The sequence below is a fragment of the Bos indicus genome, chromosome 25 (assembly GCF_029378745.1).
Source record: "Bos indicus isolate NIAB-ARS_2022 breed Sahiwal x Tharparkar chromosome 25, NIAB-ARS_B.indTharparkar_mat_pri_1.0, whole genome shotgun sequence".
Taxonomy (NCBI): Eukaryota; Metazoa; Chordata; class Mammalia; order Artiodactyla; family Bovidae; genus Bos; species Bos indicus.
The window spans coordinates 22,754,648-22,774,248 of NC_091784.1; the positions used below are offsets into that span (position 1 = coordinate 22,754,648).

The 19,601-nt window shown below is 48.1% G+C and overlaps 1 protein-coding gene across 2 annotated transcripts in view; it reads left to right on the top strand.

The window, feature by feature from the left end:
* PRKCB (protein kinase C beta) overlaps nt 1-19,601 on the top strand; it is a 374,732-nt gene that overhangs the window by 189,995 nt on the left and 165,136 nt on the right. For both annotated transcript variants that reach the window (XM_019987893.2, XM_019987894.2), the window contains exons 4-5: nt 8,380-8,491; nt 9,872-10,000. In XM_019987893.2, the coding sequence (XP_019843452.1) occupies nt 8,380-8,491; nt 9,872-10,000 (241 nt within the window). The remainder of the gene's footprint in view (nt 1-8,379; nt 8,492-9,871; nt 10,001-19,601) is intronic.

Sequence of the window (19,601 nt, forward strand, 5' to 3'; positions counted from 1 at the left end):
AGAAAACTTGGAAATCCAAGTGTGCCTAGTATGAAGCATGATAGAGCTCAACGCCATGAAACAGTGGGTAGAGGCATCATGCCAGGATCCTGTGAGAACCTGATTGCTTAGGGATGGGAGAGAGGACCAGGTGGGAGAGATGACTAGAGGTCAAGAGGTGATGCTGCGGGAGGGATACAAAAATTTCAAGCCCATTTCTGAAAGCTCTTGGCACTGAACTGCATGAACTCATCATTCAGGAGTATGAGGTTATGTCCACATGTGGTTGGACCCCAGCCAGTGACACCTAGGAAGAAAGGACCCCAGTCAGTGGACTCCTAGGGAGAGAGGATGGGGAGTCTGGCAAAAGTCACAAACCCAGATTCCTACAGGGGCCAGGTGGGGAAGGGAAGAGAGTGAAGCAGGCAAGGTGTGAGACAATAGAGAATGATGGGAACTGTGGAGAATTAGAAAGCTTATGCTTTATCTAAAGGTGCCATCGCTGCTCCGCCCAGAGGAATATGTGTCCAGTGTTGCCCCAACTTGTGAGTTTTCAAAAGGAACCAGAAATCTGCATTTTTTTCTGACATTTCAGGATTTTTAAAATATTTTTAAGACGCTCCATATGGGCCAAATACCGCCTGTTTGTAAACTTAGTGTGGCCTTTGGCATCCAGATGGTAACCTCTGAACATGAAGAAGGACCCGGGCCAGGAATGGGGTTGGGCTATAGGTACACTGGAGGGGGTCCAGCCCTTGTGGGCTGGGCTGGGGAAGCCAACTGTAGAACAAGGTCGGGGAGGGATGGAGGCAGGGCTGGGCATTGCGTCTTTGACTGGGATCCAGACAGACCTGGGGGGAGAGTTCTGACTTAGAGGCCACGTGGATCCCTGACCTCATCCTGGTCAATAGTCACAGCCTCAGAGGCTGGGAAAGGAATGTACTTCAGCTAAAGGCAGGGCTGCCATTTAACCTGTATCCACCAGCACGACTGGACCAGTTGTGAAAATGATGAAGTATTTACCTGCTGGTTGGTGAATAGCCACTGGGCCGTCGGAACCTCCCCCTCCCACCTGCCACCCATCCACTTCTTTCCCTGGCAGCTCCTCCCCACCCTACCTTGTCATGATCTGGCAACTAAAGGGTTAACTCCCAGCGTAGCTAGGCCCTGCAGTCCATTCTGATCGTCAGTGGGCAGTATGGGCAGTACTTGAGCCAAAGTGATTGTAAATATCTTGACAATTATTCCACCCCCGCCCCTCCTCCCAGTGCAGGTAGCAGATGCCTGCTTAGGTTGGCTTAAGTACAAAGGATAAATTTTAGAGGACACAGGAGAGTCAGATGGAACTGGAGGGCAGAATGCCAGGCCCCTAGGAGACTGCAACCAGGAGCTCCATCCCTGGGGTCATGAAGCCTTTGTTCCTTTCTCCCTGGAGCCTGCTGTCAGTAATCACCACCTCAGCCCTACGGCTCTACATGTCCTGACGGCCCGTCCTCTGACACTTGAACTGAGCATCCACCTCTCCACCGGTCACCTGTGTCTGGTTTTGGGGGAGGGTCATCTCCAGGTGCAGACCTGCCCCTTGGGCCTGGGCAGACATAGACAGGCACCCTGAATGATTCTCCTTGAAGGTCCTAAGGACCCCAGCTGTGGGCGTGTGGCTTTGTTCCAAGCTCTCCCAAGTGGAAGGAGGGAAGGGACCAGAAATCAATCCGGAGATGACCTGTTTTCTGGGTCGTCTGAGAGATCAGAGCGGGTGTCGGGGGTGGGAGTGGGGATGGGTGGAGTTGGTATTTACAAGCCTTAGCCCTCCTGAAAGAGAAGGCAAGGGAATGAGATTGGAGGAGCCTCCATCAGCCTCTAAATAAACCACAGAGAAACAGATTTCCTCTGCATCCTGCCTGAGTGGCCTTTCTTTCTCCCGTCTGGTGTAATTCATCTTGCACAGGACTGTCCAGGTCATGTGCATCGTCTAAGGCCTCTTTGTGCTTCATAGCAGTGACTGCGGCCCACTGCTGCCATCACAGCTCACGGACCTCTCACTATGTGCCACCTACTGTGTGCCATGCAGTGCTGGCAGTGGCTGGGCAGCCCTGGGCAAGTCACTACACCTCTCGGTCCCTCAGTTTCCTCATCTGTAAAGTGGGGGCAGTAAGCAGTACAGACTTCATAGAGGTGTTATGAGATTCAATGAGTTAATGTCTGATAACTCCCTGCAAGTGGCTCCTGGCATGAATTAAACACTCAATAAATGTTGACTCTCACTCATTAAGTATTTATCAAGCACCTTCTGTATGCTAAGTACAATATATGCTCTGGGATATCATGGAGAGCAAAATTGCCTCATGTTGCATGCAGCTAAGCATGAGAGAGATGCAGTTAAACACACAGCTACAACGCAGTGGTATAAATACTGTGATGGGAAAGATAGGGGTGAGTGTTAGACAGTCTGTCTGACTCTTTGCTACCCCATGGACTGTAGCCCGCCAGGCTCCTCTGTCCATGGAATTGTCCAGGCAAGAATACTGGAGTGGGGTTGCTGTGCCCTTGTCCAGGGGATCTTCCCAACCCAGGGATCAAACCCGGGTGCCCCCCTGTAGGCAGATTCTTTACCATCTGAGCCACCTGGGAAGCCCAAAGAGGTGAGGGGCATGGCATTTATTTTCTTTTGCTTTCTCTCTGCCATTAAAACATAAGTTCCACCAGAGGAGGTATTGTCTCCTTTGCTCACAGTTGTACCCTCAATGCCTGGGAAGAACCTTGCTCTCAGAATACATTTACTGGGTGAATGAACAAAGGAAAGCAAAAAGGAAGTGCTATTTTAGCCGGACCTGAAGGATGAGGCGTTAATGTAGTTGGGGGTTGCAGAGGAAAGAGAGAATACCCTGCTGTATTCCCACTTTGGAGCCAGGCAGATGTGGGGTGAGTCCCAGCCCTCCAGGGGCCGTTTGGTTGACCTTGGAGAAGGTCCTCTCTAGACTGGGCTCCTTTCATCGTCACTGAAATCAGCATGAGTAACACCTTCCACATGGCTGTCACTGGGCATATGGACAGCTCGCAATCACTGTGTTTTCTTCTTCCTTCCCTTTCTTTGTGCATCTTGGCACCTCCTGCTGCGAAAGAGACTTGCTAAGATGGAGAGGGGTTTTTGTTTTTTGTAAAATTTTTAATTGGAGGATAATTGCTTTACAATGTTGTGTTGGTTTCTGCTGTACTGCAGTGCAAATCAGTCACAACTATATGTATATATCCCCTCCCGCTTGAGGCTCCCTCCCACCCCCCATCTCACACCTCTAGGTCATCACAGAGCACCAATCTGGGCTCCCCGTTATATAGCAGCTTCCCACTAATTATGTTTTACTGATAGTGATGCAGGGAGCTCGGCTTCTGTGCACCAGTGCTGGATTGAACCATGGAGACAGGGTTTTGGGTGAAGTAGAAAAGAATAGCTTCATTGCTTTGCCAGGGCAAAGCAGGTTCCTGCCCCTGAAACTGTGTGTCCCCACCCAGGAGAGTTTGGTGAGGAGTTTTATAGCGATGGTTTAAGGATGGGGTTGCTGATAGGATTAGGGTCTGCAGGGCATACACTCCTTTAATCTGGTTAGAGGTAATCTTGAACCAGGACCCTGCCTGAAGGCTGTGCTGTGGTTTCTGCTCTTCCCGTTGGCAGTGTCTGGTTAGGAATGCTTGAGGTCTTCTCCCTGAGATTCCCCACTAAGATATAGGCATGGAGGAAAGTGCAATGCCAGCAAAGAGCAACTTTATTCTTAGTGGAGTTTTGCCTCCGATCTCTAAGTAGAGCTCATGAGGCCCTTGGGGACTCCTGTCTATTGAGGCAGGCCTCAGTCAGTCAGTTTAGTCACTCAGTCGTGTCCGACTCTTTGCGACCCCATGAATCGCAGCACGCCAGGCCTCCCTGTCCATCACCAACTCCCGGAGTTCACTCAAACTCATGTGCATCGAGTTGGTGATGCCATCCAGCCATCTCATCCTCTGTCATCTCGTTCTCCTCCTGCCCCCAATCCCTCCCAGCAACAGAGTCTTTTCCAATGAATCAACTCTGCATGAGGTGGCCAAAGTACTGGAGTTTCAGCTTCAGCATCAGTCCTTCCAATGAACACCCAGGACTGGTCTCCTTTAGGATGGACTGGTTGGATCTCCTTGCAGTCCAAGGGACTTTCAAGAGTCTTCTCCAGCACCACAGTTCAAGCAGTTAAAATATCCTCAAAGCTAATTCGTGGCTCAAAAAGGTTAACATGTCAGGGAACCCAGAAGCGAGCACAGGAACCAAGAGGAGAGAGAGAACTTGCCCCAGGACTTGGAGTGGAGTAGGTCCAGGCCAGTCATGCCCACCCTTCTTAGGGTGAGACCATGGGACCGAGGATGGAACCACCGCTCAAAGGTGCCCGTGGCTTTAGGGCCTGTGAAAGCTCCACCCACTGAGGTTGGGCCAGTCAGCGTCCTGGAATTTGATCAACCAGACTGGCTCTCATCTTCCTTAGAGGCCCAGGTGGCACAGTGGTAAAGAATCCGACTGCCAGTGCAGGAGACCCTGGAGATTCGGGTTCGGTCCCTGGATCCGGAAGATTCCCTGGAGTAGGAAATGGCAACTTGCTCCAGTATTCTTGCCTGGAAAATTCCATAGACAGAGGAGCCTGGCGGGATACAGTCTATGGAGTTGCAGAGTTGAGCCAGCCAGGGGAGTGAGAGAAGCCTTGAGCTCCCCCTTCAGGCCAATGCGGGTCAAGAACAGGTGGGTTTGAGGTGTTCATTTCTCACCTTTTAAGGTGGATTCACACAGGGCGGGCAGTGGGAAGCATTTTATGGCACAGAGCACTGGGACTGTTTCCAGGAACCTGATGTTTTGTTTTGTTTTTCTTTTTTTTTAGTCTCGTTGCCCAAGGATGGAAACATGGCTGGCTAAGCCATCAACAGGGAGCCTGTAGTTTTTGTTTTTTGCTTTCAAGCCCTGATGCTGTTACTGGGGTAGCAGCTCAGTCCTCGAGCAGGAGAGGTGGTGGCTGGGGTCCTTCTGAATCCTGGAGCTCTGCAGGTCCCACAGCCAGAGCAGAGCTGACCCTGCCTCTTCACCTGAGCTGTTCAGGGCTATGCAAGGGTCACCCCTTCACCCGCTTGACGTGACCACAGAGGTTTGGAAAATCAGGAAGGAAACACTGTAGCTCATTAAGAAGATGAAGGCCAACAAAAGCCTTCAGGGATGGAGGATATTTTAGGCAGACTTGTTGAAACAGAGTTTTCATGCAGCAAAACTCAATTTTTAAAACATATGTACAGTAACATTCACATGGTTGATAATATAGCTTATTCCAGTCACCCCATAAAAGTTCCCACATTCTGTCCACTTGTTATCAATTCCCTTTCCTCCTCTGATCCTTCTTAACCACCCATCTGTTTTCTGTCCCCATAGTTATGCCTTTTCTTTTCTTTTAGTTTTGCCTTTTCTAGAATGTCATTTAAACAGAATTAAACAGCATGTATTTGACATCGTTATCTTACCCTAATGCTTCTGAGATTCAGAAAGGTTACCTGTATCAGTAGTTCATTCCTTCTTACTGCTGAGAAGTATTCAATTGGATTCATGTATTCATCCCCACTCCAGTACTCTTGCCTGGAAAGTCCCATGGACAGAGGAGCCTGGTAGGCTGCAGTCCATGGGGTCACTAAGAGTCAGACACGACTGAGCAACTTCACTTTCACTTTTCACTTTCATGCATTGGAGAAGGAAATGGCAACCCACTCCAGTGTTCTTGCCTGGAGAATCCCAGGGACGGGGGAGCCTGGTGGGCTGCCGTCTATGGGGCCGCACAGAGTCGGACACGACTGAAGCGACTTAGCAGCAGCAGCATGTATTCATTTCACACCTAGGAGTGGAAATACTGTGTCATATATGATAAGGGGATGTTTACCTTTATAAGAAACTGCCATGCCACTTTCCAAAGAGACTCTACCATTTTGCATTCCCCCTGTATTGCAGGAGGGTTCCAATTAGGTTCTCTCCACATCAGCACTTGGTATTGTCAGTATCAGTTTTCTAAAATGTTAGCCACCCTAGAAGGAATAAAGATTATTTTTACATTTTGAAAATAACAGGTTCCTAAGGAGAAATGCTCATTATTTTTATAGCACATAAAATAATTTCTACTTATCGTGTCTGTTTCCTTATTTGTTCATTTTCTGTCTCTATTAGAATGTGTTTTGGAAAGGCACTTGCATCAATAAATATATGTGAATGGATGAATGAATGGATTAGGGAAGAGATAGGTGGCTTACAACAAAGGCTAGAATGTCAGCTCAGCCTTGGGTTGGAACCTGGGGCCCTTGTCTTCTCTTCTGCAATATACTCTTTCATGGAGGAAGCAACTTGCAGGCTGGGTTGGGAAAGAGAAGACGACTTTTGTTTTTTAAATTAGAGCATCTCTTGAAGGAGACAGACATCATGTGGAGCCAGAGAGTCATGAAGGGCATGGCATGTTTGGGAGTATGAACCAGTCCTGGGTACAGAAAATGTAATGTGTGTTGGAGGCATCGTTGGGATCACATGGGCGATGTAATAATAATAATGCAAAAGCTTTCACTGCTTACTGTGTGCCGGGCGGTTCGAAGCTCTCTCCATAGGTTAATTCATTTATTATTCCCAATGATCCTGTAAGCTTACAGCACTATCAGTCTCCTCATTGTCCAGACAAGGGAAGTGAAGCACAAAGAAATTAAATATCTTGCTCAAAATTATGCATCTAAGAAGAACCCAGGCGGTTTATGTTCCCAAGTCTGTGCCTTTAACTTCTGCACTGCACTGCCAGGTTAGGAAGGGCACGTTAGTTAGTTAGGGAACAGTGTGAGCCACTGTAACAGATAACCCCCAAATATAGTGACTTGAATAAGACAGAAGGTAGGTTTTCTCTCAGATGTCTGTCTAAAGGGACAAAGTACAGGGCCAGTGGGTCCAAGGTGGTCACTTCCACTTCTCACCATCTTCCGGCCAGTGGGAAGGGAAGAAGGGGCCTAGGAGGCTGTACCTTGCAGGGTGCTAAGTCACTTCAGTTGTGTCTGATTCTTTGCAACCCTATGCACAGTAGCCCACCAGGCTCCTCTGTCATGGGATTCTCTAGGCAGGAATGCTGGAGTGGGTTGCTATGCCCTCCTCCAGGGGATCTTCCTGACCCAGGGGTCGAACCCACATCTCTTACATCTCCTACATTGGCAGGTGGGTTCTTTACCAGTAATGCCACCTGCGAATCCTGGGAGGATGTATGTGCTTAGTCGTTCAGTCGTGTATGACTCTGTGACACCATGTCATAGAGTAGCCTGCCAGGCTTCTCTGTCCATGGGGATTCTCCAGGCAAGAATACTGGAGTGGGTTGCCATTTCCTTCTCCAGAGGATCTTCCCAACCCAGGGATTGAACCCAGGTCTCCCACATTGCAGACAGATTCTTTACCATCTGAGCCACCAGGGAAGCCTGGAAAGATGTACACCTTTCTTTTAAAGGAATGACTGAAACACATACATCCCATTGGTGAGAACTCAATCACATACACACGCCAAGTTGCAAGGGAGACTGGGAAATGTGGTCTATAGTTGGACAGCCATGAGCTCTGCTGCAACTCAAGGGTTCTCTTATTGAAAGGAAGACTGGGTATTGGTGGAAAGCTAGTAGTCCATGCCACAGTCTGCAGAGTATTCACTGGACTTTGAACAGATGGTGGTGGTGGTTTAGCTGCCAAGTCGTGTCTGACTCTTGCGACCCCATGGACTGTAGCCTGCCAGGCTCCTCTGTCTATGGGATTCTCCAGGCAAGAATACTGGAGTGGGTTGCCATTTCCTTCTCCAGGGGATCTTCCTGACCCAGGAATTGAACCTGAGTGTCCTTGCATTGTAGGCAGATTCTTTACCAACTGAGCTACAAGAGAAGACTTCAGATGAAGAGGTCCTAGCAAATGGCCTCTAAGTGGGGAGGTTTCAGGCCTTGGGTTTTAGATAATTCAGAAGTTGCTCGGAAGATAAAGGAGAGAGAAGTAGACAAGGGGACCCTTCTACTTCGTTCGTCTGGAGTTTTGTTTGCTATCTCTGCAGTCCTTGCTGCTGGCAGGAGTCAGTAGGTTGGGTTCTCCGATGGAGTGCTTCCAGGCACAGTGAGTATGTGTGCTGGGTGAGAATGGGAGCCATCAGCTGTCTTAGTCATTCATTCATTCATTCTTCAGTGACTGTTTATCCAGCCTGGTGTTTGGGTACAGCACTCCTGCGATGGTCCCAGCAGGTATGATGGATGCTGGGGGCCAAGTGCAGTTCTCAGCGTGTTCTCCAATGATGCTGAGTGCAGTGTGAAACCTTGGCATGCCACACTGACACCAACCTCTCTTGTTGTTTCTTTGGCCCTCAGGACCCCCGGAGCAAACACAAGTTCAAGATCCACACATACTCCAGCCCCACGTTTTGTGACCACTGCGGGTCATTGCTCTATGGACTTATCCACCAGGGGATGAAATGTGACAGTAAGTACATGTGCCCTCAAGGAGCCTCTGCTGCCCCAGCTGCTTCCTTATGGTTTGGGGCCCAAGTCTGCAGCACATTCTCCCAAGTCCTGGGTGGGCTGGGTACCCCCAGCGTGATGCTGAGTAACAATAACCAACAATAACCATTTATTTAGGGCACAATTCTTCAAGGCTGTCCTTGGGGCCTGGATTGGCCTTGCTCATACCTGGGTGATGGGGTAGCAAGTTGGTGCTGACGTAGGACCCTGAACTTGGGCATGCAGGTTCCAGGGGGCTCTCCATCCTTCCGCCAACCTTCTCTCCCCACAACTCATTTACAGTTTTTTTTAATCTGCCTCCTGCCTCCTGGAGGTTGGGTGGGATGAGAAGGGATGCCATGCCCCCAGCTCCTGTGGAATCTCCTGAAATGCCCCGTGGGGTGACCCAGCCTCTCCTGACTTCTCAGACTGGAATGAGGGACCCCTAGTGAACATGGGACTCCAGGCATAGCCTGGAGCAGCCGAGGGGCTTAGGGGAAACCAGCCACCCATTGAAAGAAGCACAGGGGCACTCCAGGAGTGTGGACAGGGAGCCAGTATTTATCACGTCACACAGGAGACTTCAGCCAGTCAGATTCAGTTTGCATATTCCATTCGTCTTGCCCTGGGTCTTAAGTTTTTTTCTTGCAGTTAGTTATGGTGGATACTGTGGGGGCTCAGCTCAGGTTCCAAGATGATGCCCCTCCCAGGGCTGGTTCATGACCACAGATTGGCAGATGTAGGGGCAAAGGCTTGGCCCTCTTGTGTCAGTCTGGGACAACACTGAACGGTCCTCTGAGCCCCCGAGTGCCTCCTCTTGTCAGCCTTAGGGCATCCTCATGGGCCCAGAGCCCCTCACTGTAAACCTGCTCACAACTTCCATTCTCAGACTCTTTCCAGGGAACCCAGCCTATCATCAATATTTAAAAATCGGGAGAGGTCAGGATTCCTGCTTACTCCTGAAAAGTGGGAAAATCTTGGCAACTTTGGGCGTGCACCCTGCAGGGCTGTGCCCTCAGTGGGAGCTGCTGTGTTCTCTGGTTGGCCAAGACCACCACACCCGCACCTTTCCTCACTATGTTAGACACCCCTGTGTCACTGGAGTTGGTGACTCTGGCTTCAGAGCCTTTGCGGGTGTGCCAGGTACCTCAGCCTTCCGGGAAGGACAGACACCTTCCGCCTCCTCTGTCCATGAGGGCCTGGGGTGTCGGGGTTTTGGAGAGGGGGAGTTGGAGAAGCAAGCCCTTCGGGTGAGACCCGAGCAGGGCAGGCTGGTCTCCGCCCGCCTCGGAGGGAAGGAGGGGAACCGGAGGGGTCCAGCCTGGACCAGCCTGAGCCGCGCGCCCTGCCTCTGTCCCCGCAGCCTGCATGATGAACGTCCACAAGCGCTGCGTGATGAACGTCCCCAGCCTCTGCGGCACGGACCACACGGAGCGCCGCGGCCGCATCTACATCCAAGCCCACATCGAGAGGGAGGTCCTCATTGTTGTCGGTAGGTGGCGCTGGGGCTCCCTCGCCGGCTCCGCTCGACCTGGACCCGGCTGGAGCGCTGAGTCAGGGGAGCGAGGGATGGGCGGCGCGGGGGCGCGGCGGGAGCTGCGGTGATGCTACCTTCCTCCTCGGCCCCTGGCCCCATCCCACTCCAGCCTCTCCCCGCCGTAGGCATCCTTAGAAACTGCACCCTGCAGGGCGAGGCTCTCAGCACCTTCTGTGCGCTGGAGCTCAGAGCTGGAGCCGCCCCGGGAGTACGTTGGTTTTCTCCAAGACCTCAGAGGTGTTGTCACGAGCCAGTAGAGCAGACAAGATGCTGAACACCTTAATTTTATGGCAGGCTCTGGCCGGTGGACTAAACCTACTCTGAAGCCAGACACTGTACTTTGAAATGGTTTTCATCCTAATAACGGTGGAAAATAATTCAAATTTAGATTATTTCTGTTGCCTTCTTAATTTTCATTTATTGCTACCCTGCAGATCTATTATTTCCAGATTTTTGTATAACAATGATGGGCAATGCAATTGGTTTATCCCTTCCATGGGGAAAAATAAAGGTTTCCAACTTCGTTGTTGTTCCCCACCCCCTTTCGCTCTGGATCTTTGGAGCCTGCAGTTCTGTTCCCTTTATTACCATAGCAGAGAACGGATGCTTGGTTCTTCCCCGAACTTTTCCAGTGGGAAAACAGAGTCTTGATGATAAACACCCAGTTTGGGAGAGTGTTACATCTTAGGGACGAGAAGAGATGCGGTGTTTATCCCTGGGGCTTTCTGCGTATTTGCAGTGTTTCTTTCTTAAACCTGAGGGTTACTGCTCTGGTCCTGTTTTGTTATTCTCCATACTTTTTGCAATTCTGAAATGCTTCATACTACAATATAAGAAAGAGGGATAATAGAGCCTGCTGAAGAGGTGCAGCATGGTGTCTGGCCCTCCTAATGGAGCATTTAGGAAATATGTGGCTCAGACACATACAGCTCAAACGGAATGAAAGTGCAGCTGGCTGGTTGGGTAACTTAGCCATGTGTGTTAGGTGGGTGTGCTAAGTTGCTTCAGTTGTGTCCACCTCTTTGCAACCCCATGGACTGTCGCCAGCCAGGCTCCTCTGTCCATGGGATTTCCCAGGCAAGCATATTGGAGTGGGTTGCATGCCCTTCACCAGGGGATCTTCCCGACCCAGGGATGGAACCCGCGTCTCCTGGGCCTGCTGTATTGAAGGCAGATTCTTTGCCTCTGAGCTACTGGAGAAGCCCAACCTAGCCATAAAGCTGTGATAAATTCAATACTGAACTGGGCCAGAATGGGACTGAAACTTTGAAGGAATTCTCTCCCCAAGGCTTATGTCAAACTTCTTAGACTTCATCACTAATTAACTTATACAAAGTTTTATGACTTAGTATCTTAGAAGACAAATCATAGAAAGGATTTTTTAAAAATTTATCTCAGGCTCCAGAATGGTTCAGCTGCTCTGAAGAACTGTGCCTATACCACGTAAAAGTTGAAAAATATCCCTGTAAAATATAAACTGTTTTAAAGTGAGGTTCCTGACACCCAGTGGGCTCTTAAGGAATGTATGTTTCACTTGATTTGCTTTTTCCTCTGAGAGGAAGATGAGCAGCTGACTTTGTCCCAGTGGAATACCTGAGGGTCCCCAAGGAGTAGAATGTCTCTTAAAAATAGGCTTCCCTGGTGGCTCAGATGGTAAAGAATCTGCCTGCAGTGCAGGAGACAGGTGTTTGATCCCTGGACCAGGAGAATTCCATGGACAAAGGAGCCTGACAGGCTACAGGCCATGGGGTTGCAGAGTCGGACACAACTGAGTAAGTGTCACTCACTCTAGGAGTAGAAGCCTCAAGAAGAGCTGAATTCATCCACTGTCTATAAACTTCCTGGGTGGATGGGGCAAAAATGAGGCTCTGCTCCCCTCTACTGTTATTTTCTAGGAACTACACTGACTCATATGTTACTATGGACAGCCCCGTCTTTAACCAACCCATTGAACGCACAGTGCTTAAAACCAAAGGACAGCATAATGCCCTCAAGGTCCATCCATTGTTTCCACCATAAAAAGATAAATAATTCTGTGGCATTATAGAGGCCTTAGCTAATGCAGGGATGTAATCGTATTGCATTATGCAAATGTATCAGATCAACATATTGCATACTGTTAACTTAAACACTGTGCTGTGCTCAGTCGTGTCCGACTCTTTGAGACCTCATGAACTGTAGCCCACCAGGCTCCTCTGTCCATGGAATTCTCTAGGCAAGAGTACTGGAGTGGGTAGCCATTTCCTTCTCCAGGATATCTTCCCAACCCAGGGGTTGAACCCAGGTCTCCCGCTTTGCAGGTGGATTCTTTACCATCTGAGCCACCACGGAAGCTCCTAATCTAGTATGACCTCATCTTAACTTGATTGCATTTGCAGAGACCTTGTCTCCAAACAGGGTCACATTCAGATTAGTCTTGAGCATATCTTTTAGGGGGATGCAATTCAATCTATAATGAGGGGAAGGAAGGGAAGTAGGGGCTCCCTTAAAGTTAGGGACTGAATATCTGCATACTCAGGGTTCTGCTAGCACTAACTGAGTAGCTATCGGTGTATTAATAGTGGTTTTTTATTTTCCAAGTGCTTTGATAGGGGGTCATGCAATGGAGGTAGTGGTGTTGCCAGCATACAGACAAGGGAGCTAAGACTCGGTGAGGCTGGACGACTTGCCTGATGTCACGTGCAGAGCAGGGATGAGCACCCAGCCTCCGGCCTGCAGGTCACCGTGCCCTGCTATCACTAGCTCACCACGCCAGGCACGGTCCGAACCTGGCCTGAGTCAGTTGATTGATTGATGGTAGAAGAACCTGATGCTTTGACTGCGCTTCTCTAAATATAGACCTGAGTTGGAGATTTTGCTTCAAGTGATTTATTAGAGCTGTTCATGAAATGAGGCGTGAGGATGGAGCAGGGACATGCTGAATGGGAGTGTGATTTCCGCTCAAGACCAGCTTTGGGCAGACTCCATGGGGTTCTGGAACACGTGTGACAGTGCAGGGTGAGCTTCTCCTAGAGGCTGGAGGGCTGTTCTGACAGGTCCATTCTGTGGACTGAGTTGAGTCCCCCTAAAATCCACATGTGGAAGCCCCAGCCCCGTGAAATGCTGTTTGAAGTTGGAGTCTTTGGGACAATTAGGGTTAGATGAAGGTGGGCTTTTGTGAGGGGCTTGGTGGCTTTATGGCCACAGGAGGACACAATAAGGAGGTGGCCACCTGCAAGCCAGGAAGGGGGCTGTCACCAGGACCTGCACCTTGATGTCGGACTTCTTGCCTCCAGAGCTGTGAGAAATAAGCATCTGCCATTTAAGCCACCCAGTCGATGGTATTTTATTACAGGCTGGGCTGACTGAGACCTCGCTCCTGGCTACTGAGATTGAAAGCAGGAGGGAGGTGTTACCTCCCAGGCTCCGTGGCTTCTGTGTGGCTGAGGGCAGCTCTCTGAACACGGGGCAGCTGTGAGCCACACTCAACTGCAGCTGGGAGCTGGGCGTGGTGGCCAGCCTGGAGGGGGCCTGGGAGGGGCCCGGGTCACCTGGGTATCCCTCTGATCTCCCCAGCATCCTTCTGGTGTCATTGTTGGGACTCCAGGCCCTGCTCCTTGATCTCAGCCAGACAGAGCAGAGGGAGCGAGAGGCCAGATGCGGCCTGTGGTGTTGAGTTGCCCCACTTCATCTGCACTATAGAGGCATGCCCAGTGGTGCAACTCACCACTCACCAGTCATCTGCTCTGAGCGTCACATGCTCTTTGAAATCCCACCGTCTCCAGAGATACAAGGCTACACGTGCTTCTGAAAGATCTGAGGGTTCCCTCATCTCCTTTGGCTCCTGAAATCCAGGCTTCGTATCTGCCATCAAGGATCTTGCAGGGGAAAGCTCGGGATGGAAATCTGATCAGTCCTGTTTCTTTGAAAAGCTCATCAATGGTGTCTCATTGCCCTCGTGTGTGTGTGTTAGTCGCTAAGTCGTGTCCAGCTCTTTGCGACCCCATGGACTATGAGGCCCACCGGACTCCTCTGTCCATGGAGTTCTCCAAGCAAGAATACTGGAGTGGGAGGCAGTACAATCAGAAGCCACCATCAGAGTTGTAAAATGCTCCTGGAGGTTATGAAGCCCATGTCCTTATATATAAAACACCTCCCCCATTCAATTGAGTATCTCCTTATTAACACACCAACTAATGTCCCATTTTTATATTTCTGTCTACATTGAAGCCATCTGCAAGTCCTTAACCATATTCATAGTTTTATCTCCCAGAAATTGGGACTGTTCTCACAAAAAGCCGAAGGAGCAGTTTTTTGGATGTTTCTCTTTGGAACACCCATTCAGTGTTCTTACCACTGTGCTGTTCTGTACACAACCTCATTAGCCTAAACCATCTCCTGGAACGACTTAGGAACTCCCAATATTTTGTGTTTAAATCCTTCCCCAAATCTGACATCCCCACATCCAAAGAAGAAGAGCAGGGGTCCAGTGGTTGGGTCCAAGCTTCCACTGCAAAGGGGATAGGTTCGATCCCCAGTCTGGGAACTTAAGATACCACTTGCTGTGTGTAATGCGGCCAAAAAAGTATTTTTAAAAATTGAAAAAAAAAGAAGAGCATTAGAGAGATGTAAATTCTTGACAGGCTATTATGAAAGGGTGAGGTTCGCATCCATCTATAGACTAGATTCCAAGAGAGATTTTAAAAGCATTGTTAAGAGAAAGGAAACTGATGTTGAAAGCTCACAGAAGCCCCTCTTTTTATGTAAAGAACTGCCTACCTTCTATGTGAAACTGTTAGTGTTAGCTGCTCAGTCCTGTCTGAGTCTTTGCAACCCCATGGACTGGAGCCCGCCAGGCTCCTCTGTCTATAGTATTTCCCAAGCAAGAATACTGGAGTGGGTTGCCATGCCCTCCTCTAGGGGATCCCAACCCAGGGATTGAACCCACGTCTCCCACATTGCAGGCAGATTCTTTACCGTCTGAGCCACCAGGGAAGCTTCTGTGGTTGTATCGACTAACACCCTTGTTCTCTAGTTTAGACTGGGTTTGGCTGATGGTCAGTGGTGTAAAACCAATATGGCAGAACAAGACTAGACGAGCAGAGGGCAGTCCTGGGTATGCTGTACCTGAGGGGTGAGATGGGAGGTAGGGGTAGTTGGGAGTGATTGGGTAGCTACAGTGTGAGAAAGGTGGCATGTTACAGGTAGGAGGGTGGGATGAGCTCAGTAAGCACAGACGTTCATTCAGGAAGGGCTTGACTACCAGATTGTATCCATTGACAAATAAGATCTCATCTCTGCCTGCGGGAGCTCACAGCTTAGTGGGAGAGACAGATACAGATAATTATATTACAATGTGGCAAATAATGTGATTGTGCCCTGAGAGCACCCAGAGGGGCACCTGAAGCTTCTTGAAGGAAGCCATGGCTGAGTTGACTCTATAAGATATATAAGGGTTATCTGGGTAGAGCAGCTTTGTGTCCAGGAAAAGAAGAAAAATGACATCAGCTCTGTTTATTGAGTTCTTATTTCATGCCGGGAGCTCTACAGAGGTCAACTCATTCATCTTCAGAGCAGTCCTCTGTTGTAGGTATTATTATTGTCCCCATTTTACCAGTGAGAAAACTGACACACGGAGTGGGTTAAGTAACTTTTACTGGAATCACACAGTAAGTGGTGTGATCTGAGCCCAGGCAGCCCGGCTCCATGGCCCTTGGTCCCACTGGGATGCTGAGTTCCAGGCAGAGGGATATGGTGCACAGAAGTCTGGAGGCTGGAAATGGCAGGGGGTCGGGGAGGCTGTTAGCAGTTTGGTGTGGCTTCCCTTCACTACGTTCTGGTTATAAGCTTCTCTAGAATCTGCTCACTCACTCCCAATCATTCACTTACTCATTAACGGTGTGTATGGAGAGGGACATACTTCCCTGGTGGGCCGGTGGTTAAGACTTCACCTTCTAATGCAGAATCAGGGCACCGGTTCTGAAGGTCCCACAGGCCCCTTGGCCAAAAAACCAGAACATAAAACAGAAACAATATTATAACAAATTCAATAACGACTTTATAAGTGGCCCACAAAAAAAACACAAAAAATCCTTTGAAAACATGTCTTGAGTTTCCATGACTTGTCAGGCATGTTCTAGACACTTGGGACCCAACATGGGGAAAAACAAACCTCTTTTCCTGGACAGACATCACAACCTGGGGTCTTGCCAGTTGCAAGAGACTCTTGGAACTTTTTCTCATCTTTCTTCCTTTTGTTCGCCGTGGAGAATGTCCTTCTTGTCAGGTTACATTCCTTGCCCTTTGAGTTTTTTTCAGATACTCTCTGTCCATTTATTTTGTGAAACCTTTGAGCTTTGGGAGTTTGGAAAACACAGCCAGAAAGACCTGAAGGCTATTTCTGCCATTTGCCCTGTCACATCCTTCCCCGAGTTGGTTCTCTATTTAAGGGGAGAGGGAAGGAGGGAGGAAAAAGGAAATGTAAAGAAGAAAAATTCAGGTGGACTAATATCTCAAAAATGAGTAATATCTCAAAATACCACCCAGCAATTACAAGGAGATAAAATGACAACAAGCTAGGCTGCTAGGGCCCACTAGGGGGCAGTCTTTACTTTCAAAGCCATTCCTTCCCAAAGGCTGTCTTTTTGGAGATGTCCCGATTTGCAGAACAACACCATCTTTGTCCATAACGGATGGTGTCACAGCAACAGTTACCCACCTTCCCCCGCCCCGCCACTAAACAGCTGTGTCACTGGGGCTCAGAAAAAGAAAGTAATATCTCAAGGTCACACATCCTAGCGTGGGGATAGGACCCAGTTCTTGTGGGTTTCCTACTCCTTTATACATTATGGGTTAGTATTTTTCTCCAACATTTTGTTACGAAAAGTGTCCGACACACAGCAAAATTTAAAGAATTTTACAGCAGTCATTTATCAGTCACCTAGATCCTGCCATTAACACTGCTTAGTCATGTATCCATCCATGTCACTCCCCATCCATCACTTTGTCTTATTTTTGACACATTTCAAAGGGAATTGAAGACATCAATTCAGTTCCCCCTAAACCTTTCAGCCTGCACGTCATCCACAAGAATTCAAAACAAATTTGTAATTTCTTTAAATTTGTGAGGTAAAATTTACATACAGTGAAATGTCGTTATCTTAGGCATTCCTGTGGCTGAGTTTTGACATGTGTATAGCCCTAACCCCTATAGAAAAGCTATGACAGCATGTTGAAAAACAGAGGCATTACTTTACCAGCAAAGTTCTGTTTAGTCAAAGCTATGGTTTTTTTCATTACTCATTTGTGGATGTGAGAGTTGGTCTATAAAGAAAGCTGAGTGCCGAGGAATTGATGCTTTTGAACTGTGGTGTTGGAGAAGACTCTTGAGAGTCCCTTGTGCTGTAAGATCCAACCAGTCAATCCTAAAGGAAATCAGTCCTGAATATTCATTGGAAGGACTGATGCTGAAGCTGAAACTCCAATACTTTGGCCACCTGATGCGAAGAACCGACTCATTGAAAAAGACCCTGATTCTGGGAAAGATTGAAAGCGGGAGGAGAAGGGGATGACAGAGGATGAACTGATTGGAAGGCATCACTGACTCGATGGACATGAGTTTGAGCAAGCTCCGGGAGTTGGTGATGGACAGGGAAGCCTGGCGTGCTGCAGTCCATGAGGTTGCAAAGAGCTGGACACGACTGAGGGACTGAACTGAACTGAACCCCTATCATGTTAATCCTCTTTTTTTTTAATGTCACAGCTGCCATTGAAGATCTGCTTAAAGCTGTGAATACCATTCTCAGAGAAATCCCTTTGTGTACAGACGTGCCTGGCCCCCAACCCCCGCACACCCCTCCACGTTTCAATAATTAGGGCTTCAGATCTTTTAGATTACATCACACTTAACAGTTGTTAATTTTTTTGGGGGGGGATCAATAATACAGGAAAATAGGTTTGTTCAAAACATTTCACTGTGTACTCATTAGAGAGCAAATTCCCTTAAAACAAATGTATCAAGACACCCACATTATTTTGCTTTTCTTCAGTGTTTTTGTGATGAAGTTGCGTTAAATCCTATCTCTATCTGTGGAACCATCTTTCTAAATGAGTTTACAGATAGTTGTCTGCTCACCCCTGAGGCCAGGGTTCCCTGCCCACCCATCATGGGAAGCCTTTTGACTTTTGAGGTGGGAATTGGCGTCTGGACACTGAAGGAGATGGAGTTGGCGTGAAGAGATGGAGGGAGCTGAAGTGTTCCTTCTCTTGTTCCCTGAATGTTTAAGCCTCGTGAGAAAGGTCAAGCCCAGACCACTGTCTGAGGCCCCCAAACCTGGGCACGTACTGGGTATGCAGTCATTGTTCCTAAATGCCTGCTGAATGGCATGGCTCGGGGTGCTGCCAGGACCTTCAGGGCTGTGACTCTACTGCCTTTGAGGGACGTGGTCCTACAATATCTATTAAGATATGTATATATATGCACACTCTGACTCTCAAATTTCCCTTTTGGGAATCTAGCCTATCGAAATAAAACACTAGCATGTAAGGAAATAATGCCCAGAATAAGCATGTTTATTGATGTTTTCTTTGCAGCAGCAAAGAATTGGAATCTGCCTAATTAGGCTTATATCCATTTTATAGGATATTATGCAGTTGTTGAAAACAGTGAATCAAAATTGATGTGTGGGGCTTCTATGAAGCAGGTCATTTTGGTTTTTAATATGGGAGCTTGCTACACAAATATACGTATTTCACTTTGTGAAATACTTCACTTTGTGAAAATTCATCAAATTGTGCCATTATGATTTGTATGATTTGAAGTATGTATATTATACTTCATAGTATACTTTTATTAACTGAGAAGTTTAAATAGTAAAATTAAAAAAAATAAAATGATAAAATTAAAAAAATAAAATAATAATACAATTCTAAAGAATCAAAGTCAATATAAAACACCAATGGATTAGAGCTATAGCTATTGACCTGGAACAGGCAGCCCACTGCCTGTTTTTGTAAATAAAGTTTTATTGGGATAAAGCCACACTCATCATTTGCATATTGACTCTGGCTGCTTCCATAGCACAGTGGTCAGTTCATTGAGTGGTTGTGACAGAGCCTGTATTGCCTGCAAAGCCGAAAGTTTTTTTTTTTTTTTTTTTCTGGTGCTTTCCGAAAACATTTGCCAATCCCTGATCTGGAGGCACATTTTTGATGTATTATTAAGTGAGAGGGTTAGGTTGCATAAAAATATTTTTTGTATGATCTCATTTCCAAGAAATAACCGCCAGGCACTTCCCATGTGTGAAGTTATGTTTGGATGTTTTTATAAGGGTGGGAAGAAAGGTATGGAAGGGTACAAAGCAGGCTGTAAATGCTATAGGATTGCAGAAGGATTGGGAAGGTGGGGATGGAGAGAGGCTGGGGCTGGGAGAGGCTGGCTATCTTCTCTTAATATGTCTTGCTTGCGTGCGTGTCTGACTCTTTGAGACTCTCTGGATGGTAGCCCACCAAGCTCCTCTGTCTCTGGGATTTCCTAGGCAAGAATATTGGAGTGGGTTGCCATTTCCTTCTCCAGGGG